The 27661-nt window shown below is 41.0% G+C and overlaps 1 protein-coding gene across 2 annotated transcripts in view; it reads right to left on the bottom strand.

The window, feature by feature from the left end:
• Nucleotides 1-27661, bottom strand: part of dnah7 (dynein, axonemal, heavy chain 7) — a 241518-nt gene that overhangs the window by 165389 nt on the left and 48468 nt on the right. For both annotated transcript variants that reach the window (XM_036974097.1, XM_021596897.2), the window contains exons 19-20: nt 26507-26693; nt 5165-5358 (exon numbers count right to left, since the gene is read on the bottom strand). In XM_036974097.1, the coding sequence (XP_036829992.1) occupies nt 5165-5358; nt 26507-26693 (381 nt within the window). The remainder of the gene's footprint in view (nt 1-5164; nt 5359-26506; nt 26694-27661) is intronic.

The following is a 27661-nucleotide window of genomic DNA, read 5'->3' as shown; positions in this document are numbered from 1 at the left end:
AGGGTCTGAATACTTATGAAAATACGTTTGTATTTTTTCATACACATTTGCAAAAATGTCTACAAACATGTTTTTGCTTTGTTGTTATGGGGTATTGTGTGTAGAATGTTTTGTTTTATATATTTTAGAATAAGGCTGTAACGTAACAAAATGTGTAAAAGTCAAGGAGTCTGAATACTTTCCGAATGCACTCTATATATTACCATTAGTATATTACCATAACTATTTATGTATTCCTGCTAAGTCACTTTTCATCCCTGTTCAAAGCTATAGCCTATCACACATACACTGACAATCTTACACACACTCACCACCACACACAGACTTACTCACCACTTATGCTGTTGCCATACTTTTTCTATTATTATTTATCCTGCTACCAGTCACTTTCTCATAATCCCTGCCTACATCTGCATGTATTTATAAAACTCAAATACTCCAGTATCCCTGCTAATTGTAAATTTGGTCCTGTACTGACCTTGTATATACAATACATGACCAAAAGTGTGTAGACACCCCTTCAAATTAGTGGATTCGGCTATTTCAGCCACAACCGTTGCTGACAGGTGTATACAATTGAGCACACAGTCATGCAATCTCCATAGACAAACATGGACAGCAGGACAGCTTTACTGAAGAGCTCAGTGACTTTCAAAGTAGCACAGTCATAGCATGCCACCTTTCCAAGAAGTCAATTCGTCAAATGTCTGCCCTGCTAGACCTGCCCCAGTGAACTATAAATGCTGTTATTGTGAAGTGGAAACATCTAGGAGCAACAACTGCTCAGACGCGAAGTGGTAGGCCACACAAGCTCACAGAACAAGACCGCCAAGTGCTGAAGCGTGTAGAGCGTAAAAAAATTGCCTGTCCTTGGTTGCAACACTCACTACCAAGTTCCAAACTGCCTCTGGAAGCAACGTCGGCATAACAACTGTTCGTCAGGGGAGCTTCATGAAATGGGTTTCCATGGCCGAGCAGCCACACACAAGCCTAAGCTCACCAATGCGCAATGCCAAGCGTCGGCTGGAGTGGTGGAAAGCTCGCCGCCATTGGACTCTGGAGAAGTGGAAACGCATTCTCTGGAGTGATGAATCACGCTTCACCATCTGTCAGACCGACGGATGAATCTTGGTTTGGCAGATGCCAGAAAAACGCTACCTGTCCCAATGCAAAGTGCCAACTGTAAAGTTTGGTGGATGAGGAAAGGCTGTTTTTCATGGTTTGGGCTAGGCCCCTTAGTTCCATTGAAGGGAAATCTTAATGCTACAGCATAGAATGACATTCTAGACAATTCTTTGCTTCCAACTTTGCGGCAACAGTTTGGGGAAGGCCCTTTCCTGTTTCAGCACGACAATGCCCCAGGGCACAAAGCGAGGTCGAAACAGAAATGTTTTGTCGAGATCGGTGTGGAAGAACTTGACTGGCTTGCACAGAGCCCTGACCTCAACCCCATCAAACACCTTTGGGATGAATTGGAACGCCGACTGTGAGCCAGGCCTAATCGCTCAACATCAGTGCCCAGTCTCATCAATGCTTTTGTTCCAACGTCTAGAGGAAAGCCTTCCCAGAAGAGTGTAGGCTGTTATAGCAGCAAAGGGGGGACCAACTCCATATCAATGCCCAGGATTTTGGAATGAGATTTAGCTTCCTGTAGCATTGCTTCCAGTCTTATTTCTAATTTCTCATGTTTTTTATTAGTTAAACTATTTTGATATTGAATACTACTGCAATGTTGGGCTTTCAAGTTAAGCATTATAAAAGCACTTGTGAGAAATAAAAATGGAAAGATATCACATATACAATGCAACCAAAGGTGATGTCCACCACTTAACCTAACTAACTGACAGATAGCTAGCTATACCATGACTGATATAGCTAAGATACCCACACAAATACTGAAATATACACTGAACTAAAAAAATACACCAAACATGCAACAATTTCAAAGATTTTACTGAGTTACAGTTCATATAAGGAAATCAGTCAAATTAAATAAATTCATTAGGCCCTAATCTATGGATTTCACATGACAGGGAATACAGATGTTTCTATTGGTCACAGAAACCTTAAAGAAAACGGTAGGGGTGTAGATCAGAAAACCATTCAGTATCGGTTCTGACCACCATTGGCCTCCTTCACATGGAGTTGATCAGCCTGTTGATTGTGTCCTGTGGAATGTTGTCCCACTCCTCTTCAATGGCTATGTGAAGTTGCTGGATATTGGCGGGTCTGGAACACGCTGTCATACACGTCGATCCAAAGCATCCCAAACATAATCAATGGTTGACATGTCTTGTGAGTATGCAGGCCATAAAAGACCCTGGGACATTTTCAGCTTCCAGGAATTGTGTACAGATCCGTGCGACATGGGGTCGTGCATTATCATGCAAACATGTGATGGCGGTGGATGAATGGCACAACAATGGATCTCAGGATCTCGTCACAGTATCTCTGTACATTCAAATTTCCATAGATAAAATGCAATTGTGTTCGTTGTCCATAGCTTATGCTTACCCATATCATCACCCCACCTTCACCATGTGGCACTCTGTTCACAATAGGGCTGAGCGATATGGCCAAAATGTCATATCATGGTATTTTTCTAATTTTGGACGGTATGACGGTATTTGGCGGTATTTTATGTTTTTGATTAATAAAAGTTCTACATTTTCTTTATGAGTAGTGCGTGACCCTAAGGTGGCAACACATATATTCAAAATGATTTAAATGGGTCTTTCACCATTCGGATTGTTTTATACTGTTCAATTCAACTTCAACCGAAAATCATTTCCTGCATTTCCACCTACTTCTGCATTTCCTGCACTCATTTGAGATCATTTCCACACTGCCACGATATGGGCAAAAATACTAGGCCTTATTTTTAACCAAATGTTGCAATTGTGATTTAGATAAAAAAAACACTTGGGTAAACTTTTGGAATCATGGAAATATAATGTTTATTATAATTATATAGTTAGAATATAAGTAAGTGGACACTTTGAATACAGTGTTGTTTGATATGACAATAAATTAAAATGCAATGGACGAGTTATTGTGACAGGTTAGGAACCAAAGTGATGTTCCGTGTTTCCTATGGGACCCTATAATCTTTAGCTACATTAACACTTTATTCATATAGCCAACATATTCATGCTTCACCTGTTCCTCTTTGATTTAGAAGATACTGTTGCACAAACAACATGATGATTTAGGCCTCAGTACTTTTAGCCAGTTAACTAGCGATTAGCATTAGGGGCTAACACGAGTTAGCATAACTTGCAAAGAAGATACAAACTAGCTGTTTGCAGATGTAAGAAACACAAACTAATATTGCAATTATAAAATGCTTGTGGATTTATATTAAGATCAAAGTGGAAACAACATCGTTGTCATCAACATTGTTGCATTGACCATGGAAACTGAACGAAAGCGTCTAGTGGTCAAGCAACAACAAATGCGCTCCTTGAGTGACTGGGGGTGGGATTAGGTCTGTGAGGAAAGCAGCAGGGAGGGGAGGGGAGGGGAGGGGAGAGAAAGAGAGAGAGAGAGAGAGAGAGAGAGAGAGAGAGAGAGAGAGAGAGAGAGAGAGAGAGAAGAGAGAAGAGAGAAGAGAGAAGAAAGAGAGAGAGAGAGAGAGAGAGAGAGAGAGAGAGAGAGAGAGAGAGAGAGAGAGAGAGAGAGAGAGAGAGAGAGAGAGAGAGAAGAGAGAAGAGAGAAGAGAGAAGAGAGAAGAGAGAAGAGAGAGAGAGAGATTGACTCAAGTAGCGGAGTCAACAAACCAAACAATCAAATACCATTATAGAAGGTAAAGTAAAAACCCAAACCGGTATGTGCATCAATACCAGTATATAGTAAAATACAGTATACCGCCCATTCCTAGTTCACAACGTTGACATCAGCAAACCGCTCGCCCACACGACGCCAAACAATCCATCTGCCATCTGCCCGGTCCAGTTGAAACAGGGATTAATCTCTGAAGAGCACACTTCTCCAGCGTGCCAGTGGCTGTCAAATGTCAGCATTTGCCCACTGAAGTCGGTTACGTGGAGAAAATCTTAGGTTGTGCAAACCCACACTTTCATCAGCTATCTGGGTGGATGGTCTCAGACTTTCCCACAGGTGAAGCCGGATGTGGGGGTCCTGGGCTGGCGTGGATAAACATGGTCTGCGGTTGTGAGGCCAGTTGGACAAACTGCCAAATTCTCTAAAAGGATGTTGGAGGCGGCTTACGGTGGAGAAATTAACATGACATTTTCTGGTAACAGCTCTGGTGGACATTCATGCAGTCAGCATGCCAATTTAACTTTCCCTCAAACATCTGTGGCATTGTGTTGTGTGACAAAATTGCACACTTTAGAGTAGCCTTTATTTTTTCCCAGCACAAGGTGCACCTGTTTAATGATCATGCTGTTTAATCAGCTTCTTGATATGCCACACATGTCATGTGAGGATTATGTTGGCAGAGGAAATGCTCACTAACAGGGATGTATACGCTTTTTATGCGTATGGAAAATTTCTGGGATCTTTCATTTTAGCTCACAAAACATGGGACCAACAGTTTACATGTTGCGTTTATATTTTTGTTCAGTGTTTTTCAGTTCTTCCTAACAAGTGGTTAGTGTATCCCTGAAGTCTTACAGCAAAGGCTTGAGCTGTGATTATTCAAGAGCAATCAATTTCATTTCAGCAGTGTCACAATCAATCTAGTGATTGCCTGCCTCAGTTGAGTTACACACTAGGACCTTGGGCAAGAAACACTTTATCCACAAAAATAACGCACTTTTACGGCTTAAAGGGATAGATTTACAAAGAGTTTACATTGCTGCAAAGCTTGGGCACCTCTCATAGTCGGGAGGGAATACAAATCATACTGTTTACTCCCATTTACCCACCTATCAATGCTACAATACAATGCATAATTTACACTGTAACGCACTAGTGAAATAGGGTTAATCCCACACGGATAGGACTGTAACAGTCATTTTAGCGTTTGCTTTACCCTGCCTGGAGTGCCAGATGGACAGAGTTTTCCATTTTAAGGCTATTCCATTGGTTCCATTGTGCTAGGCAAGTTCATTCAAGCCCAATTAAGTATTTAAAATGTTTTCAAATAGTATTTGAACCCAGGTCTGAACGGGTATAAGGTTAATGCCAGTGCTCTTACCTTGTGGGGTCTTTGGTTTCAGACAGGATCTCCAGCAGCTCGTCGTTGGACAGGAAGAAGAATCGTGGAAAGTAGAGGCGCTTCTTCTCCAAGTATTCATTGAGGCCCTTCAGGATCAACTCCAGGAACTCGTTTGACTTCTTCAGCTTCTCCAGCATCTGGTCGATGGCCACCACGGCCAGCACGTGCTTGTCCTGTCAGGAATAGAAGGAAATTGAATATTTCCAATAATCTGGGCCTGACCTGTATTTAAAGGAGCAATCTGCAGTTGCAACATCATTTTTTGGACTTAAATTAGTAACAACTAGAAAAGGACATGTACTGAAGTAAATGTGGTGTGCTTGCTAGTCTTGAAGTATTTATGGTTGTGAAATAGTAGTAGTAATGGCAGTGATGACAGTAGTATTAATGGTAGTAATACGGTTTTCATAGGCTGTGTGTTAGTTATAGTGACCCATTTTGGGGTGGTTTGCAGGGTCGGAAATTAACACCCGCCACCCACCAAATGTGGGTAAAATTTGGCATTGGTGGGTAAGAATATCTATTTCACCAGGCACGTTGGCGGGTGGTCACACAGAGCATTTGGGAACAGGCCACAAGTAGAAGTTGGATTTGACAAGAAAGTCTACTAAAGTGTGACTTTGTCATTCTGTTTCTTGGCCAGACATTGTTTTCTTCACACACTAAGTTGTTTGCTCCAACTGTCTGCTGCAACGAAGACATCGACGTCTTGAGTTTTTTTCCATCACAGACAAGCAAGTGTCCAACTTACCACGGGGGAGCTGAACATTTTTATCTCACCTAATGATTGTGCTTAATTGAGCATGGATCACTCCTAAAAACGTATATTCATGAAATATTGATAATTTCCTATCATTAAAACACTCATTATACTTTCATTGTTCTCCTATATCAGTGGTCACCAACCAGTCGATCGCAATCTAATGATAAAGCTTTGCGTTCCTATTTCTTTAATGTTTTTCCCGCTGTTGGCGGTAAGTGAACTTTATTCAGCAGAACTAGCGCCGGGAAGGCAAAGTGTTCCCATTTTTAACCATTTCATGTGTAGAGCAAGTCAAGTTCACTTATAGGACCTACCGCTGGCCAATCCGATAGCTCAGATCACCGTGTCTGCAGTTTCCTCGAACCATAGACTGCAAAAAGAAACCTCAAACGCACAGCAACGTTGATACTATGAGATCAGTGGCGATTGGTGCCATTTAAGATGAGGGAGGATGATAATTAATTTTTATAAGAATGGCCTTATTTCTATTACAGCTCAATGCTAACACTGATAGGTTTAGGCTACTACATGATACTCATCATTTCCATATACCCATCATGAGGTTGCTACAAATTAGCCTATGAATGAAAGTTTACAACGTAGGTGCACAGGTCAAGATACATTTGAGCAATCAAGGTGTAATGACATTGCCTGCATCTAGCTGATCTATTAGTCCAACAGTTGCAAACAGTTTTGTTCCGTTTAAGAAACGTTTTCTACAGAATCGGCGGAATTAATTCACCCCTTGATCACACACAAACACAGTTCACTTTCATTGCAGCCAGATCGTGGTATAATTCCTTCTCACATCTATGCGCTCTCCTCCTCTCACCGTTTCCTTTCGCTTGTACACTTCAGTGCACAACACATCAGCTGTCTGTGACCAGGCAAAAAAAAACGTTCCAAGCCATACCTTTATATTATAAACGCTAATCGCTACACACAGCCATGTCACCGCTTCAATCATGCAGTACAGTGTACAGTTAACAAGCAGTTTAGCAGTTAAACCAGCTGGTTCTGGTGGCAATAAATTAATAAAACCAAAAGATTACCTTGACTTGGAAGAGTTACAGTGTTGGATAGCAATAGCCAGCTAGGTAACATAGCATCTCTGTTTGAGCCAGATGTTTGAGTAGGCTAAACTAAGTAGGTGAAAATTAAAAATGGAAAAAAAAAATGAAATCTTACTAGCTCTCTGTCTCGCTATTTTGAGCCTGTAAACGAACCCATAAATGCTGATGCTCCAGATACCCAACTCGTCTAAAGAAGGCCAGGTTTATTGCTTCTTTAATCAGCACTAGAATTTTTAGCTGTGCTAACATGATTGCAAAATGGTTTTCTAATGATCAATTATCCTTTTAAAATGATAAACTTAGATTAGCTAACACAACGTGCTATTGGAACACAGGAGTGATGGGTGCTGAAAATGGGCCTCTGTACGCCTATGTAGATACAGTGGGGCAAAAAAGTATCTAGTCAGCCACCAATTGTGCAAGTTCTCCCACTTAAAAAGATGAGAGAGGCCTGTAATTTTCATCATAGGTACACTTCAACTATGACAGACAAAATGAGAAAAAAAATACAGAAAATCACATTTTAATGAATTTGTTTGCAAATTATGGTGGAAATAAGTATTTGGTCACCTACAAACAAGCAAGATTTCTGGTTCTCACAGACCTGTAACTTCTTCTTTAAGAGGCTCCTCTGTCTTCCACTCGTTACCTGTATTAATGGCACCTGTTTGAACTTGTTATCAGTATAAAAGACACCTGTCCACAACCTCAGACAGTCACACTCCAAACTCCACTATGGCCAAGACCAAAGAGCTGTCAAAGGACACCAGAAACAAAATTGTAGACCTGCACCAGGCTGGGAAGACTGAATCTGCAATAGGTAAGCAGCTTGGTTTGAAGAAATCAACTGTGGGAGCAATTATTAGGAAATGGAAGACATACAATACCACTGATAATCTCCCTCGATCTGGGGCTCCACACAAGATCTCACCACGTGGGGTCAAAATTATCACAAGAACGGTGAGCAAAAATCCCAGAACCACACGGGGGGACCTATTGAATGACCTGCAGAGAGCTGGGACCAAAGTAACAAAGTAACACACTACGCCGCCAGGGACTCAAATCCTGCAGTGCCAGACATGTCCCCCTGCTTAAGCCAGTACATGTCCAGGCCCGTCTGAAGTTTGCTAGAGAGCATTTGGATGATCCAGAAGAAGATTGGGAGACTGTCATATGGTCAGATGAAACCAAAATATAACTTTTTGGTAAAAACTCAACTCGTCGTGTTTGGAGGACAAAGAATGCTGAGTTGCATCCAAAGAACACCATACCTACTGTGAAGCATGGGGGTGGAAACATCATGTTTTGGGGCTGTTTTTCTGCAAAGGGACAAGGACGACTGATCCGTGTAAAGGAAAGAATGAATGGGGTCATGTATCGTGAGATTTTGAGTGAAAACCTCCATCAGCAAGGGCATTGAAGATGAAACGTGGCTGGGTCTTTCAGCATGACAATGATCCCAAACACACCGCCTTTCAAGGTCCTGGAGTGGCCTAGCCAGTCTCCAGATCTCAACCCCATAGAAAATCTTTGGAGGGAGTTGAAAGTCCGTGTTGCCCAGCAACAGCCCCAAAACATCACTGCTCTAGAGGAGATCTGCATGGAGGAATGGGCCAAAATACCAGCAACAGTGTGTGAAAACCTTGTGAAGACTTACAGAAAACGTTTGACCTCTGTCATTGCCAAGAAAGGGTATATAACAAAGTATTGAGATAAACTTTTGTTATTGACCAAATACTTATTTTCCACCATAATTTGCAAATAAATTCATAAAAAAATCCTACAATGTGATTTTCTGGATTTTTTTTCTAATTTTGTCTGTCATAGTTGAAGTGTACCTATGATGAAAATTACAGGCTTCTCTCATCTTTTTAAGTGGGAGAACTTGCACAATTGGTGGCTGACTAAATACTTTTTTGCCCCACTGTATTCCATTTAAAAAATCTGCCGTTTCCAGCTACAATAGTCATTTACAACATTAACAATGTCTACACACTATTTTTGATCAATGTTATGTTATTTTAAGGGACAATTATTATTATTATTATTTTTTTTTTTTTTAAACAAGGACATTTTGCACAAACATCATTGCTAAAGAACTGTCTTTAATTGGTTAATGTTAATGTCTTTCATGTCTTTAATTGGTTAATGTTGCTTACGTTTATCATGTTTAAAAAATAATCTGAGTCGTAGACTTGCATTTTGACTCAGAAAGTGACCTTGACTCAGAAAAGAGGACCACTGTCCTAGTCCTTGTAAAAAATAGAGCCGTGAACTGTAATAATGAATATGCCATATCACTCTATCTTTTGTGGCAGGGCACTTTGTTGTTTCTTGATGTTCAGTTGTTTATCTGTTTTTACAGATTTTTCATATCCAATTACAACTCAACTCAACAGGCTCGGGAGAGACAAAGGTCGAGTTATACGTCCTGCCGAGTTATACGACCTGCCAAATTGCACTCCTTGAACCCGAGAAGGCAGCCGCACCAATGTGTCAGACGAAACACTGTTCAACTGACTATGCAGGTGCTCTGCCCGCCACAAGGAGTCGCTAGAGCATGATGAGCCAACTAAAGCCTCCCGGCCAAATTCTCCCCTAACCTGGACGATACTGGGCCAATTGTGCGCCAGACACGGCCTGGGATCGAACCCGGGTCTGTAGTGACACCTCAAGCACTGCAATGCAGTGCCTTAGACCACTGCGCTACTTGGGAGGCCTTAAATTATTTATTTTAAACATACATTGGTTGAAAGACACAGGTCACAAAAATGAAATGGAATTTAGCAATATACCCCATTACTTCTTACTAGTAACATATTTCCTGTTTTAGAAAAATAGAAAGCACACATCTTTTTGTTTTTGGTGTAATTATGGCAAAATAATATATTTTGGCTGGTAGAAAATCTGAGTGGCTAGTAGATTTTTTGTATCCAACTGTCAGTGGCTGGACCAAAAAGTCAATTGATGGTGGTTTGTAGGTGTGGAGTTATTATAGTGAATTATAGTGGCCTAGTATATTAGGCTAGAGTGATCACACCTCAAGCACTGCACATGTTAAAGTTGTTTTGGTGTTGGTATCTTTAACTGTTCAAGAGCAGTTGCGAATGCAAATGGGATTGAGGCGGTAGGTAGACTAGCGGCTAGAGCGCTGGGCCAGTAACTGAATAGTCACTGGTTCGAATACTCCAGCCGACAAGGTGAAAAATCTGTTCATGTGCCCTTGACTGAGGCACCTAACCCTAATTTGCTCCAGAGGCGCAGTACTTCTATGGCCGACTCTGTAAAACATTTCACTGCACTTATCTGGTGTATGTGACTTAAAAAATATATAATTATGCCCATTTAAAACATGGTTCAGAAAGTATAGATGGTATCAAAAAGCTGTATACAAGCAACCTATTCCAGACTGGTCAGCAGTTTTAAAGTTTCTATCTTACACCATTGAAAATAAGTAGCAACCTGAATTTCTCCCATTTAAGTATATGGCCACTTAAATGCATTGGGATCTCTTGCAAATATGGTTATGTGCATAGTAGTACCCCTTTCCACTCACAGATACGGGTTGAAAATGGCAGATTTTGTCATTGAAAAGCACCTAAATTGGAACGCAGTGGATGTACAGTAACATGCTACTGTATACATGACGTCAGAGCTCTGGTTCCCTGCTTCACAGCTCTGTATGGGTATTGACTGCAGCCGTTATAAACTTGAGCACCACGCAAGAAGATGACCCATCCCTCTCATTACTTGGGATACTTTTGCTAATTTTTTGGGTCCGAGTGAGGGAAATGCTATAAAATCGAGAGGATATCATACATGCTTTGATATCATACAAACAAAACACACACCTGAGTTCAAATGTGCACCTCACATTTCCATATGTGAAAACTCATAATTTACAGTATCAACGTTTATGATCGCTTTGTTTAATCCACAGTTACAAGGATGACATGTGTTATACCCTGGGTTGTCCTGAACAGAATGAGCCTGTTTGTTGTATTGTGAAGAAAATTAGCATCGGAACACGTGCATGAATGCACTCGACTCCATTCTATGTGCACCAAAATTACAATTTGTTTGTCTGAAGTGACTTTTGAAAGCCTAAACACCCTAAGATTGTATGTATTACTTAGCTAGTCATGTTGGCAATAGAATAAGCTTTCAAGTGATGCCCACCTGACCCAGATTGTGATTTATAATTGAACATTTTGGGATAGCGTAAACAACAACAACAACAGTAATTGTGTGATGGTTTGGATGTTCCAAACAAAAAACTGCTTGCTTCAGTTCCTCAATGGCAAAGCTATGAAAGGTCAAAATATCACCTTATAGTTGAAAACGCTTTCATTAAGTCATGAAAGTGCATTGAAATTACTTAGTAACTGTGCACAGTTGGAGATGTGTGTGGCCACTTAGAGACACCAGTTGGATCTCTCACTCAAACCCTTGTAATTGTTGTTTCTTATCTTGTACCTACTCCAAAATGTATTATGTTACTGAATGTATCCAGAGCATTTTCAGATTGTGTTATCCATATAAGCAAATGTCCATGAGTGTAAGAGTGTCCATGAGGGTAGCACTATTTATTTGCATTTATTTTAAGCACACTCTGGACAAACACTAAATAACCTCAAAACATGGTTAATTAAAACTATAATTTTGATGAGATGGATGGTCAGTCCTTGCATCCATAGCTATGTCTATACATTTGAGAGTGGTTACATTTCTCCTGCCCCATCCCTTTTTACATAAACAGGGGTGGTGATAATGCTTTGTCATTGTTTCAACTGCTGATTGCCGCTTTAAGAGTCTCCGAATAGGAGTGCTGATATAGGATCAGTTTAGCTTTTTAGATCATAATAAGGATTATAATGACAGGGGGGACCTGATCTTAGATCAGCACTTCTAGTAAGATGCTTTTTGAATACAGGCACTGATGTGTGTAAACAATTTGAGTTACCCAGCTACATGGTGTCTTATGTCAGAATATGGCCCTGACTGTGATAGAGCAGTCATTCTTATTCTATTTGCCACACTTCTACGGTATCATATTCACTTAGAGATTAATCATTACTTATGATATGCTTGTGAAATGTAAACTTTAGTGCAAATCTAGCATTGACCTGCACAAAAGTCACAGTGTGTCTTAAGTTGTTATTCTGCAATTTGTCTACATCCATATTTATAGCATCCATGCTCTGAGTTTACTCCAATATCCTCATTCAAGCCTCCAGCCAAACATAAAACTAGGATTTTAAAAAGTCGAGGCCCACAGTACAATTCAGGTCTGATCTGATCTCAGCTGTCAACTAATTTAACATGTTGGCTCTAGACATCCCTGGAAGGCCTAAAGTCCATCTAATCTTCCAAGGTTAGATAGGGAATGCATGATCACGGCACTGAGGGATACTACCGTGCTGATATAATATGAAGAGCACAGACAGATAATGCAGAGAAACATAACTCATAACTAAACTTGGAGTTAGAAAGTGTCTTCTTAACGACAAGGAAAATGTTTAAATGTATCCATTTTACTGATAAGAGAGACTAAACCATTTTGTTGTTGCTATGATCAACTGTGTGCTTTTCCTTTTTGAGGGAAATGTTAATAAAAGTTCTAAACAAACACGTAACACCAAAATGGATATCTATCTCTGTGTGTACTAAATTACAACTAAACCACATACTGTAGACCAACTACCTGCAGTCTCCCCTTCTTCATAAAATGAGAGAGCAAAGTTAATACAGTACAGGGAGTCCTAATGGAACTTGAATTCTACATTATTCACATTATCGGCTGAAGGCTTTAGAGATTACTCTAGTCTAGCCTTTTTGTAATGTACACAGTAGTTGTACAGTACAGAGCAATTCCCACAGAGATACTTTTAATTGAGTTCTAAATGTAAATCCATGGCAATTCCTATCCATGTAAATGGAAAAAAATAGGCATAGAAGAGTACGTGATGTATTTGATCTAGTATCGCACATTGTTCTAAGGGTTGCACTGGAAAATTCTAAGTTCTTGAAGTAAGGAGGGGAGTTATAATGGAGGATGGGAGGGATTTAAAAACATGCTTTTATTATTTCATCCTCTCTTTCTGACCTCCCACAAAGTATAGAACCCACACAGCATCTAGTAAGAGATAATAATTGCCTTTCTTCTCTTACTCTGATTGCTATTGATTTATTTGAGGCAGTGGCTGGAAATTTTACTTTAATGATGTCTCTCATTCCAAAATAAACTTTTTCTGAAGACTGACACTAAAAGCATGTAATAAAGAAGTGGTAATAAGCACCCCATCTCACTAAGCCTTCTTTAAATCACCTTTTGTAACCGTGAAAATTTGTAATTTGATGATCCTACTGCGAGAAAGGGGAGACTGCATTTTCTAAGATTAAATCCGGTTTTTGTTGGATTTTACGGGTGATAGTCTCCCTTCTCGAGATTACATTATTAGCGACATTCCGGCTACTGTAACCAACTCACGATAACAGGCTAAATCAAATCATCAACCTCATTTGGCAAGCAAACAGTGAAATAAAAAGCTGATTTGATGAGTTTGAATTGGGTGATTGTGCTAAATTGTTTCGCTCCTTCTTCAGGACAGATGATTTAGCCATTGTAGGATTCAGAAAAATGGCAGCTCTCACATCAGACTCAGTTTTCTTGCACATCTCTTGGTATAATACAAGATAATGAAGGGGACATTTCTGTTCGGTCTGTGAACAGAAAGGCTTTGTGAGGAGTGAGACACTGAATGGGTCCTCTCCTGAGTGTAAGCACATTTTTTTAATTTTTTTTTTTATCTACGTTCGTTTCTCTGAAAATCCCCCTTCTCTCTGTACACATAGCAATGCGCATGCCCCACCCACCTCAGGAATCTTCCCTTTCCAGTCATTATTTCCTTGTTTTTGTGGGGTGGAAATTAACTTAAGCTGCCACATATAGTAATTGTCACTGGATCTATTTATGAAAAGCAACGCACACTCAAACTGTTGCTTGTACAAAGCGCATTTTCCTATGCGTTTTTCCCTCAAACGTCTGTTAAGAACGTGTGACATGCAAGTCCCCTTCAAAATGTCAACAACAATGGAACGTGGTTTTTCTATTTCAAAGGCGACGCTTGGACAGGGATTAAACGCACCAAGGTAATATTTATGTATGACATTGCCATAATGTATGTTTAATGTGCCATTGTAGACTTTATTGGCCAAACAGATTAAATCCTTCAGCATGGGAGTTGAATTGACACGACCAAGAGTTATAGTACAGTATAGTACAGTAAGAGTGGTAATGCAGTACCTTAACTAAAAACATTGTCATTTATAACCTTGTCCCCCACACACACACAGGCACACAGTACTCCACCCCTCTCCTCCACCTCCTCCTCAATTTACACCTCCATTCCTCCATGCACATCTCCGTTATGCTGCTCTAATTACAAGTTGTCAAAGCATTTTACCTTGAGAAGGAAGGAAGGAGAAGGAGTGGGCGGAAGGAAGGGACTTCACAGACAGACACAGACACACTCTTTCTCTCTGCTTGGCATACCTGACAGCTCAATCATGACTTGTTTTAGTTCAGGACATGACCCCACCCCCGCCCCTAACTGGAAGAAATACTGACTGTGAAAAAAACATAAGAAAGAAAACATGAACAATTTTCTTTCCCATCTGCATCTGAGGACAAGCTGACACATTAATTGACACATTAAAGTGGAGAGTAAATAATGACTTGCGGGATGAGGCTAGTGTGAGCTTCACGGATCTGGAGCGCACCCCTGTGGTTGAAGATAAAAATAAATCACATAAAACGCACACACACACACACACACACACACACACACACACACACACACACACACACATTTAAATCTGGGAATTAGATTTTATTTAAGTAAAAATGCTCCAAAATGCTTTGTGTGACCACCTGCCAATGTGGCTGTGAAGAATAGACATTCTACCATTCTACCATGATATAAGAGACAGAGGAGAATGCGATCATTGCACAAGTGTGTTGATTTTTCTTAATACAGTTTAAAGATGTCATTAATTTGAAATGTTTACCAAGTACCTCAAGCAGCTTCCAAAAATTAACAACAAAATGTCGTAGATAAGGGTTTTGATCTTGCACACATTGTAAACTATTTGTGTGTTGGTATATTCTATAGAAGGGTGTTAATATTAAGAAAAGTATACCCACCTGTTTTATAAACATATTCTCCACATAATGTTATATGCCCAGAGAATTTGACAAAAACAATCATGAATATGAGTGAAATTCATCATGATCAGGTACAGTAGAATGTGAGATTGTAATGGGGTGGTACCTTAGAAAGATGCAGGTTGGATAGAGTAAATACCATGCAAAAACAATAACAAAAAGTATGCCCTGTGTATATGCAAATGGGCCAAACATTTTCATTCTAAAACATTTATCCCAAGCAACAAAACACAAAAATAGACCATGGTTTTCAAATGTTGGCATGTGTTGTTTCAAAGAAGAAAATTATATGAATATTGAACAGAATTCAATTGAATACATACATTCCTACCAAATTGAATACAGAAATTCCTACCAAAATGAATGCTGTGTCAGTTTTTTGTTTGTTTATGTGCTTCAGCCTAATTCAGTCAATATTTTGTGGAATTTTTTTTACAATAAGGTTTGAGAATCTTACTCCATTATGCAGCTGTTAGGCTACAATTGTCAGAACGGGATTTTTGACCTTTTATCAATTTTGAAGACAGTTGCTAGTAGGCCTACACATAACATCACACCACATGGACCCACAGATCCCACAAAAATACATTAAGACAGACTATAGGCCCTCTGTCCCTTTGCAACCTCATTTTCTACGAGACTCCACCTGGCCCGCTCTTTCCAGACAAAATCCATAATTTCTATTTGATGGCGCAGCCAGCCGAGTTTCTGGAGGACGCTGGGCTGATATTGATGTGTCTCATTTCGGGTCTGCTGGGGACACCAATTACCCTTTCGAGAGTCTCTAGGAAAGGGCTACTGGTGTACGTGTTTGTGTGTGACTGTCTGTATGTGTGACCGTCTGTGTGTCTGTGTGTCTGTGTGTGTGTGTGTGTGTGTGTGTGTACGTGTACGTGTTTTGCGTGGGTTGGTTCTTCTATCCATGTGGGGACCAAAAGTCTGCATGGCTAGTAAAATAAGGAAAATTATCCCTCGCATGGACATTTACCATGTCCACATGAGCACAAAGCTTAGGGGTTGGGTTTAGAATTAGGGTTAGGGTTACAAATAATCAGCTATTCAAATGGCTACCCGGATAATTTGCATTGACACCCCCCCCCTTTTTTGACGCTGCTGCCACTCGCTGTTTATTATCTATGCATAGTCATTATACGCCTACCAACATATACAGTATAAAGTTTGGACACACCTACACATTCCAGGGTTGTTCTTTATTTCTACTATTTTCTACTTTGTAGAATAATAGTGAAGACATCAAAACTATGGAATAACACATATGGAATCATATAGTAACCAAAAAAGTGTTAAACAAAACAAAATATATTTCAGATTTGAGATTCTTCAAAGTAGCCACCCTTTGCCTTGATGACAACTTTGCACACTATTGTCATTCTCTCAACCAGCTTCATGAGGTAGTCTGGTAGCCTGGAATGCATTTTAATTAACAGGTGTGCCTTGTTAAAAGTTCATTTGTGGAATTTCTTTCCTTTCTTAATGCGTTATACAGAAGATAACCCTATTTGGTAAAAGACCAAGTCCAAATTATGGCAAGAACAGCTCAAATAAGCAAAGAGAAATGACAGTAAATCATTACTTTAGGACACATTGAAAGTTTCTTAAAGTGCAGTCGCAAAAACCATCAAGCGCTATGAAACTGGCTCCCATGAAGACCGCCACAGGAAAGGAAGACCCAGAGTTACTTCTGCTCCAGAGGATAAGTTCATTAGAGTTACCAGCCTCAGAAATTGCAGCCCAAATAAATACTTTGAAGAGTTTAAGTAACAGACATATCTCAACATCAACTGTTCAGAGGAGACTGCATGAATCAGGCCTTCGTGGTCAAATTGCTGCAAAATAACCACGACTAGGACACCAATAAGAAGAGGAGACTTGCTTGGGCCAATAAAAATTACCAAAATACACGAGCAATGGACATCAGTCTTTTGGTCCGCTGTGTCTTTGTGAGACGCAGAGTAGGTAAACGGATGATCTCCACATGGGTAGTTACCACCGTGAAGCATGGGGGAGGTGGTGTGGGGGTGCTTTAATGGTGACACTGTCGGTGATTTACTTCAATTCAAGGCACACTTAACCAGCATGGCTACCACAGCATACTGCAGAAATATGCCATCCCATCTGGTTTGCGCTTAGTGGGACTATCATTTGTTTTTCAACAGGACAATGACCCAACCCACCCCCAGGCTGTGTAAGGGCTATTTGACCAAGAAGGAGAGTGTTGGAGTGCTGCATCAGATTACCTGGTCTACACAATCACTCGACCTCAACGCAATTGAGATGGTTTGGGATGAGTTAGACCGCAGAGTGAAGGATAAGCAGCTAACAAGTGCTCAGTATTTGTGGGAACTCCTTCAAGATAGTTGGAAAAGCATTCCAGGTGAAGCTGGTTGCGAGAATGTCACGAAACTTCATCAGCCGGTGATTGTCAAGCAAATAACTGTCGATCTCACATTAATCTGAGCAGCTAACTGATCGCTGCAGCTGTACATAGTCTATCGGTAAATAGCCCACCCAATTTTACCTACCTCATCCCCATACTGTTTATATTTATTTACTTTTCTGCTCTTTTGCACACCAGTATCTCTACCTGTACATGACCATCTGATAATTTATCACTCCAGTGTTAATCTGCAACATTTTAATTATTCGCCTACCTCCTCATGCCTTTTGCACACAATGTATATAGACTCTCTTTTTTTTCTACTGTGTTATTGACTTGTTAATTGTTTACTCCATGTGTAACTCTGTGTTGTTGTCTGTTCACACTGCTATGCTTTATCTTGGCCACGTCGCAGTTGTAAATGAGAACTTGTTCTCAACTAGCCTACCTGGTTAAATAAAGGTGAAATAAAAAAAAATGTCTTTTTTTTTTACTGTCAATTAACATAAACACATTTAGCAACTCCTGGCATCCACACATAGCCTACAAGCCAATGATGCTGACCTTTGGAACGTCTACATTTGAAAAAGTATTCTAAATGTAATATAGCCTACACCTTCACAATAAAATGCCTTATTTATTTTAGACAAGTCTAAAGAAGCATGAAATGAAGAAAATGTCGTCTATTTCAGATAAACAAAATAGCATACTCTGAGTTGTCCTGATCTGCCCTGATCTGTCTATGCCAAATGGCTGTGTGCTACACTAGTTCATTTAGCTGACAAGATTTGCTTAGAATTCCGTGGCGTTATTTTTATTTATTTATTTATTTTATTTTACCTTTATTTAACCAGGTAGGCAAGTTGAGAACAAGTTCTCATTTACAATTGCGACCTGGCCAAGATAAAGCAAAGCAGTTCGACAGATACAACAACACAGAGTTACACATGGAGTAAAACAAACATACAGTCAATAATAAAGTATAAACAAGTCTATATACAATGTGAGCAAATGAGGTGAGAAGGGAGGTAAAGGCAAAAAAAGGCCTTGGTGGCAAGGTAAATACAATATAGCAAGTAAAACACTGGAATGGTAGTTTTGCAATGGAAGAATGTGCAAAGTAGAAATAAAAATAATGGGGTGCAAAGGAGCAAAATAAATAAATAAATTAAATACAGTTGGGAAAGAGGTAGTTGATAGGGCTAAATTATATGTGGGCTATGTACAGGTGCAGTAATCTGTGAGCTGCTCTGACAGTTGGTGCTTAAAGCTAGTGAGGGAGATAAGAGTTTCCAGTTTCAGAGATTTTTGTAGTTCGTTCCAGTCATTGGCAGCAGAGAACTGGAAAGAGAGGCGGCCAAAGAAAGAATTGGTTTTGGGGGTGACTAGAGAGATATACCTGCTGGAGCGTGTGCTACAGGTGGGAGATGCTATGGTGACCAGCGAGCTGAGATAAGGGGGGACTTTACCTAGCAGGGTCTTGTAGATGACATGGAGCCAGTGGGTTTGGCGACGAGTATGAAGCGAGGGCCAGCCAACGAGAGCGTACAGGTCGCAATGGTGGGTAGTGTATGGGGCTTTGGTGACAAAACGGATTGCACTGTGATAGACTGCATCCAGTTTGTTGAGTAGGGTATTGGAGGCTATTTTGTAAATTACATCGCCAAAGTCGAGGATTGGTAGGATGGTCAGTTTTACAAGGGTATGTTTGGCAGCATGAGTGAAGGATGCTTTGTTGCGAAATAGGAAGCCAATTCTAGATTTAACTTTGGATTGGAGATGTTTGATATGGGTCTGGAAGGAGAGTTTACAGTCTAACCAGACACCTAAGTATTTGTAGTTGTCCACGTATTCTAAGTCAGAGCCGTCCAGAGTAGTGATGTTGGACAGGCGGGTAGGTGCAGGTAGTGATCGGTTGAAGAGCATGCATTTAGTTTTACTTGTATTTAAGAGCAGTTGGAGGCCACGGAAGGAGAGTTGTATGGCATTGAAGCTTGCCTGGAGGGTTGTTAACACAGTGTCCAAAGAAGGGCCGGAAGTATACAGAATGGTGTCGTCTGCGTAGAGGTGGATCAGAGACTCACCAGCAGCAAGAGCGACCTCATTGATGTATACAGAGAAGAGAGTCGGTCCAAGAATTGAACCCTGTGGCACCCCCATAGAGACTGCCAGAGGTCCGGACAACAGACCCTCAGATTTGACACACTGAACTCTATCAGAGAAGTAGTTGGTGAACCAGGCGAGGCAATCATTTGAGAAACCAAGGCTGTTGAGTCTGCCGATGAGGATGTGGTGATTGACAGAGTCGAAAGCCTTGGCCAGATCAATGAATACGGCTGCACAGTAATGTTTCTTATCGATGGCGGTTAAGATATCGTTTAGGACCTTGAGCGTGGCTGAGGTGCACCCATGACCAGCTCTGAAACCAGATTGCATAGCAGAGAAGGTATGGTGAGATTCAAAATGGTCGGTAATCTGTTTGTTGACTTGGCTTTCGAAGACCTTAGAAAGGCATGGTAGGATAGATATAGGTCTGTAGCAGTTTGGGTCAAGAGTGTCCCCCCCTTTGAAGAGGGGGATGACCGCAGCTGCTTTCCAATCTTTGGGAATCTCAGACGACACGAAAGAGAGGTTGAACAGGCTAGTAATAGGGGTGGCAACAATTTCGGCAGATAATTTTAGAAAGAAAGGGTCCAGATTGTCTAGCCCGGCTGATTTGTAGGGGTCCAGATTTTGCAGCTCTTTCAGAACATCAGCTGAATGGATTTGGGAGAAGGAGAAATGGGGAAGGCTTGGGCGAGTTGCTGTTGGGGGTGCAGTGCTGTTGACAGGGGTAGGAGTAGCCAGGTGGAAAGCATGGCCAGCAGTAGAAAAATGCTTATTGAAATTTTCAATTATGGTGGATTTATCAGTGGTGACAGTGTTTCCTATCTTCAGTGCAGTGGGCAGCTGGGAGGAGGTGTTCTTATTCTCCATGGACTTTACAGTGTCCCAGAACTTTTTTGAGTTAGTGTTGCAAGAAGCAAATTTCTGCTTGAAAAAGCTAGCCTTGGCTTTTCTAACTGCCTGTGTATAATGGTTTCTAGCTTCCCTGAACAGCTGCATATCACGGGGGCTGTTCGATGCTAATGCAGAACGCCATAGGACGTTTTTGTGTTGATTAAGGGCAGTCAGGTCTGGGGAGAACCAAGGGCTATATCTGTTCCTGGTTCTAAATTTCTTGAATGGGGCATGTTTATTTAAGATGGTTAGGAAGGCATTTTTAAAAAATATCCAGGCATCCTCTACTGACGGGATGAGGTCAATATCCTTCCAGGATACCCCGGCCAGGTCGATTAGAAAGGCCTGCTCGCTGAAGTGTTTCAGGGAGCGTTTTACAGTGATGAGAGGAGGTCGTTTGACCGCTGACCCATTACGGATGCAGGCAATGAGGCAGTGATCGCTGAGATCTTGGTTGAAGACAGCAGAGGTGTATTTAGAGGGGAAGTTGGTTAGGATGATATCTATGAGGGTGCCCGTGTTTAAGGCTTTGGGGAGGTACCTGGTAGGTTCATTGATAATTTGTGTGAGATTGAGGGCATCAAGTTTAGATTGTAGGATGGCTGGGGTGTTAAGCATGTTCCAGTTTAGGTCGCCTAGCAGCACGAGCTCTGAAGATAGATGGGGGGCAATCAGTTCACATATGGTGTCCAGAGCACAGCTGGGGGCAGAGGGTGGTCTATAGCAGGCGGCAACGGTGAGAGACTTGTTTTTAGAAAGGTGGATTTTTAAAAGTAGAAGTTCAAATTGTTTGGGTACAGACCTGGATAGTAGGACAGAACTCTGCAGGCTATCTTTGCAGTAAATTGCAACACCGCCCCCTTTGGCAGTTCTATCTTGTCTGAAAATGTTGTAGTTTGGAATTAAAATGTCTGAATTTTTGGTGGTCTTCCTAAGCCAGGATTCAGACACAGCTAGAACATCCGGGTTGGCAGAGTGTGCTAAAGCAGTGAAAAGAACAAACTTAGGGAGGAGGCTTCTAATGTAAACATGCATGAAACCAAGGCTATTACGGTTACAGAAGTCGTCAAAAGAGAGCGCCTGGGGAATAGGAGTGGAGCTAGGCACTGCAGGGCCTGGATTCACCTCTACATCGCCAGAGGAACATAGGAGGAGTAGAATAAGGGTGCGACTGAAAGCAATAAGAATTGGTCGTCTAGAACGTCTGGAACAGAGAGTAAATGGAGGTTTCTGGGGGCGATAAAATAGCATCAAGGTATAATGTACAGACAAAGGTAAGGTAGGATGTGAATACAGTGGAGGTAAACCTAGGTATTGAGTGATGAAGAGAGAGATATTGTCTCTAGAAACATCATTGAAACCAGGAGATGTCATTGCATATGTGGGTGGTGGAACTAATAGGTTGGATAAGGTATAGTGAGCAGGACTAGAGGCTCTACAGTGAAATAAGCCAATAAACACTAACCAGAACAGCAATGGACAAGACATATTGACATTAAGGAGAGGCATGCTTAGTCGAGTGATCAAAAGGGTCCAGTGAGTGGAGAGGTTGGTTTAGGGTCACGGCGATTTAGACAGCTAGCCAAGCCAACCGGTAGCAAGCTAGCATAGGATGGAGTCTGTTGTTAGCCACCTCTTGCGTTCGGTCAGTAGATTAGTGGGGTTCCGTGTGGTAGAGGGGATTAATCCAAATCACACAACAACAAAAAATAAGAACAATAGATATAGTTATAGAGGCCCGAGAAGAAAACATAATAATTCAAATAAATAAATTGTCCGATTGTCTATTCAGATAGCAGCCGGAAAGACAGCTAACGGTTAGCGGGCCGCAGATGGGCGTTCCGGTAACGTCGCGACAGAGGAGCCAGCCGGATCTCCTTCAGGTAGATAACGTCGGCAGTCCGGTTGTGAAGGCCCGGTGGGGCTCCGCGTAGGCAGTGAAACGGGTCCGGATAGGTGACTGCAGCCCAGGAGTGAATGATGGAACTCAGGCGTGATTGACGGAGCTGGCTAGCACCGGAACAATCGATGTTTGCTCCGGAATCGACGAAAGCCGACTGTCACACGGATAGCAGCTAGCTAGCTGTGAGATCCGGGTATGAACGTCCAGAGAGCAGTTGAAATCCAGGGACATGGAGAGAAAAAAAATGGTCCGGTATGTTCCGTTTCCCGAGCCGCGCTGCGCCGTACAAAACTGGCGATAGATTTTCGATAGATTTTCGAACTAAAGGACAGCCGATGACCACAAACCGTGGTTAGCTTCTGATTAGCTTCTGGGCTAGCTCCTGGCTAGCTTCTGGCTAGTTTCTGGCCAGCCTCCTGGAGTTTCTGGCTAGCTTCCTGAAGGATTGCAGATCTGAGGTAAATAATACTTTTTTATAAATATAAATTGGTGAGGCTGGTTGCAGGAGAGTGTTTAGAAGATGAGTTGATGGAAAATAAAAATAAAATGTATGTGAAAAAAAGTTGTAAATATATATATATACAGGACACGACAAGACGAGGACAAAAGACGTCTGAACTGCTATGCGATCTTGGAGAAAAAATGTAGTTGAAAAATGTAGAGAAATTTTGTAGTATGAAGAATTCAATTGAACAAAGCTGAATAAAATAGGGATATTTCCTCTAAACAATGAGGTAGTGTGCACATGCAGCTATTCTGTGATGGGCGGTTAACAAAGAAAAAGGTACTCCTATATGCTTAATTTAGAGTTCTTAATGTTACTTCAGTTGTTCTACATTGGGCTTTATGTTTTGATTATTAATACATTGTAAGGCTGCATGATGTAACTCTAATGCCTAGAATTTCACGGCGGCATCCCCTTTGTGTGGGCCAGTGGCTGTTGTGCCCTTCTCTGAGTGCTGCGCACTCCATCAAGTGATCCGGTCTTACTCACAGGCAACAAATGAAGACAGACACATCGGAGAAGCAACTCCCCACATCCTTATCCAATTCCGAGGTGCATATTGAAGATATTGGAAGAACTGTCCACCTTTACTTTTCGTCAGCCAACAAGATGAGTAGGTCTAACAAACAGCAAAAGCACTAGCCTATGTCAATCTACTATCCCCCATGGTTGGTTGACCTATTCTTTTCTGCTGCGAGAAATACTTATTCAAAACATAGTCTGGGACAGTTGTGGGATGTGATAGATCCCAAATTAATAAAACCACTAGCATTAAAAAAACTTTTTTACGCAATGTGGCTGACGGAACAGATCAGAACGTTTCGCTTAAGATGTTTATTCACATTATAAGCGCACATGGTAGTAAGCTATAAGCGCGAATATTCCAATAGAAGAAAACCCCATTATCAAAAGTGACCGGAACTGCAATTATGCATGTAACGCTTTTATTATAAAGGTAGATTTTTATGGTGAAAATGATCTTCCCCAAAGTTGAAACTCACACGCTGCTTATGTATGCCAGTTAGGCTCAACACCCATTGTAAAGTGTATTAATTTGCTTAATTTCAAGAAGTTATTTGGTCACTTTAGTTGTAATACAAACCTAGATATATATAAACCTAGACATATATGTCTATGGGCTAGGCTAGATGAGGTGTGGGCTATGATTTGAAAAATATGAAAAAAAAGGCATTGTTTCTTATGCTAGGCATTATTCACAAGTGATAATATATAATTCACAAGTGATAGGCTAATATTGTCACCCATCAGACTATTCTTGATTTAATATTGTCTTTACATATACTAAATAATATGTGTGTGAAATGTGTTTTGTTTTAGAATGGACCATTATCAGGCACCTGTAGCAAAACAGGGGCAGCGGGAAAAATAAATGTAATCTATGCACTTAAATAGTGAATGAAGGATGACTTCCCCATGGTTTATTGTCTTGCCAGCCAGGTAGGCTATACTCCAGTTGTAAAGATAAGCAATGTGCTTAATATTAGGACATTTTAAAATAAATATAGTAGGTCTAGCCAATAGAAAGCTGATTCTCCACTTTTTAGTAGAGGCCATCACTCTGTTTTCTTGAGCAATTGCATAGCCTATACCAGGCAGTTAGCAAGTTTGGTAGGATACTAATGACCATCAGCAGCATCAGAGCTTGGAGAAGTCTAATTACCATGACTAAACGGTCACGTGGAATTTGACTGCCTTCAAGAACGTTGACTCTCTGCAATAATGGTGTTTAACATGATTTTTTAATGACTACGCTATCTCTTTCCCACACACATACAATTATCTGTAAGGTCCCTGAGTCGAGCAGTGAATTTCAAGCACAGATTCAACGACAAAGACCAGGGAGGTTTTCCAATGACTAGCAAAGAAGGGCACCTATTGGTAGATGGCTAAACATTAAAAAAAGCAAAAACTGAATATCCTTATGAGCTATTAATTACTTACACTTTGGATGGTGTATCAATACACCCAGTCACTATAAAGATACAGGCGTCCTTCTAACACAGTAAATGGAGAGGAAGGAAACCACTCAGGGATTTCACAATGAGGCCAATGGTGATTTTAAACCAGTTAGAGTTAAATGGCTGTGGAGAAAACTAATGGAGGAATTACACTGTAGTTACTCCACAATACTAAGTTAAATGAGTGAAAAGAAGGAAGCCTGTACAGAATAAAACATATTTGAAAACATGCATCCTGTTTGCATTAAGGCACAAAAGTAAAAAAGAAAAAAAATGTGGCAAATAAATTAACTTCATGTCTTGAATACAAAGTGTAATGTTTGGGGCAAATCTAACACAACACATCACAGAGTCAACTATTTTCAAGCATGATGGTGACTGCATCATGTTATGGGCATGCTTGTCATCAGCAAGGACTAGGCAGTTTTTTTATATAAAAAGAAAAGGAATAGAGCTAAGCACAGGCAAAATCCTATAGGAAACCCTGGTTCAGTCTGCTTTCCAACAGACACTGGGAGACAAATCACCTTTGACAGCAATTACAACATGTATTGACTCAGGGGGGTTAAATACTAATCTAAATCAAAATCATATTTTTCTTCCACTTTGACATCAAAGTATTTTGTGTAGATTGTTGTTAAAAAATGAAAATTAAATCTATTTTAAACCCACTTTGTTACACAAACAATGTGGAAAAAGTAGAGGGATTGGAATAATTTCTGAAGGCACGATATGCCGATATCATAGCTGTACGTAATTAAGCAGCTAAGAAGAACATGAAATTGCTAGACTGCCTGTTTGTGTCATGCTTATGTTTGCAATACTGACAACAACGTTTGTACAAACATGTTGATAATGTATTTTGTGTAAAACATGTAAATAGCTGCATGTAGCCTACTCCCCTCCTTTTTAAAATGAAAAATAACATGAAATTGTGCTTATGCTTACTGAAGCATGGAATGCAATAGAACAGTTTTGTGTACAACATGAAGTTTGTAGGAAATTGTGCTTATGCATAATAGCCTATTGAGGGACTGCAATAGTTTATTAAACAGTTTTGTGTACAACATGAAGTTTTTAGGCTACACCAGTGACTAGACAAAGGCGATAAAGGAAGGGGGAGCAGCAGTGGACCACTCAGCACAGCAGCTGCGCAGTCAGCACTCAGCTAATTAAAAAGTCAAATCCTGCACATGCACAGAAATGTCCATATCTTTTGCCTGGGCAAATTGATATACAAATACGCTGTATCCGAGGCCACCATCACATAGCTCTAGTTCTTTAGACAGTCAAAAGTCCAAAACAGGTAAACCCACACCCATGTAGGCACAGATCAGGGTACCAAGGGCCCTGAATTCATACGTCTGTAGTCGAAATTGAATTACCCGCCTTACATTATGTGCCAACTGGAAAAACACTATAAATGCAATCCCTTAATAACTGATGTATGAGTGTGTGTTTGTTACTACTTACCAGAGAGACATGCTTCATGGTGTCCCTCCAGGTCTTGTCAACGGCAGTGAAGCGGCGTCCCTCCTCTGGCATTTGGGCCATGATGTCTGGGGAGCTGAATATGGGCTCTAGGTAGAGCCAGGTGGACTGCACCTTCAGCCACTCGTCCAGGATCTCCTGCAGCAGCAGAAGCTTGCCTTCCCAGTCCCTGGGGATGGATGGGTGGATGAATTAATTAATTAATACATCAGGGTCATATTCATTAGGGCACACCGTAACAAATAATTATTTGGGATTTGAGATCCAATGTTTTATATTTGGTGAAAGTACAGAAGGTTACCTTTTATTTGAGGGTATTTTCATATCCGTTTTACCGTTTAGAAATTAAAGCACATTATGTATCTAGTCCATTTGAAGGTGTCATAAGTACAGTGTGTCAAGGCTCTGGGGGCACAGCTGTTGCATCCAGCAGTGTGTGTGACGTTTGGTGTGGTGTTCTTGTTGTTTTTACACTTTGTTTGTAAACCATCTGTCAACGATTGCTTTACAGTGACGGGGTGTTAGACTGATCTTGTTGATCGTGTACATACCCTCTACAAACGGATTAAGTTTTGAAAACGCTGCTCACAGCGGAATCCAAATGCAACTCACACACAAATGCAATGGATATCCCAATGGCCCATCTAATCTCCTATCGTCTGCGAGTGGATTACAAACCCAAATGCAAAAGCGGAAAACGCGGGGGAATCAGACATAGACTTTAAAAAATGAAGAACAAACTTCCCTTACACACCACCTTGATGATCAACGCCCAGTCACTGAGGGGGAAAGCGTATGCGCTGTCAGCAGCAACATGAATACCGGGAGGCCTGTTTGCTGGCGTTTACTGAGACTTGGCTGGATGACAGAGTCCTGGACAGGGAAGTGAGGCCGGCCGGGTTCACACTGGTCAGAGCGGACCGTGATCTGACCATCACAGGGAAACATCACGGAGGGGGCGCCTGCCTGCTTGTCAGGGACCAGTGGTGTAAATCGATCCTGGTAAGAGAGAGACTCTGTACCCCTGACATTGAACTGCTTTTTAAGTCACTGCAACCCTACTATCTGCCCCGTGAGTTCCCCCAATTGTTTGTTACCGTTGTGTATTTTCAACGAAAAGCTAATATAACAAAGGCA

This window comes from Oncorhynchus mykiss, chromosome 3 (assembly GCF_013265735.2).
Source record: "Oncorhynchus mykiss isolate Arlee chromosome 3, USDA_OmykA_1.1, whole genome shotgun sequence".
In the NCBI taxonomy this organism is placed as follows: Eukaryota; Metazoa; Chordata; class Actinopteri; order Salmoniformes; family Salmonidae; genus Oncorhynchus; species Oncorhynchus mykiss.
The sequence above is the reverse complement of the archived record's forward strand: the minus strand, read 5'-3'. Positions and strand labels throughout refer to the sequence as shown.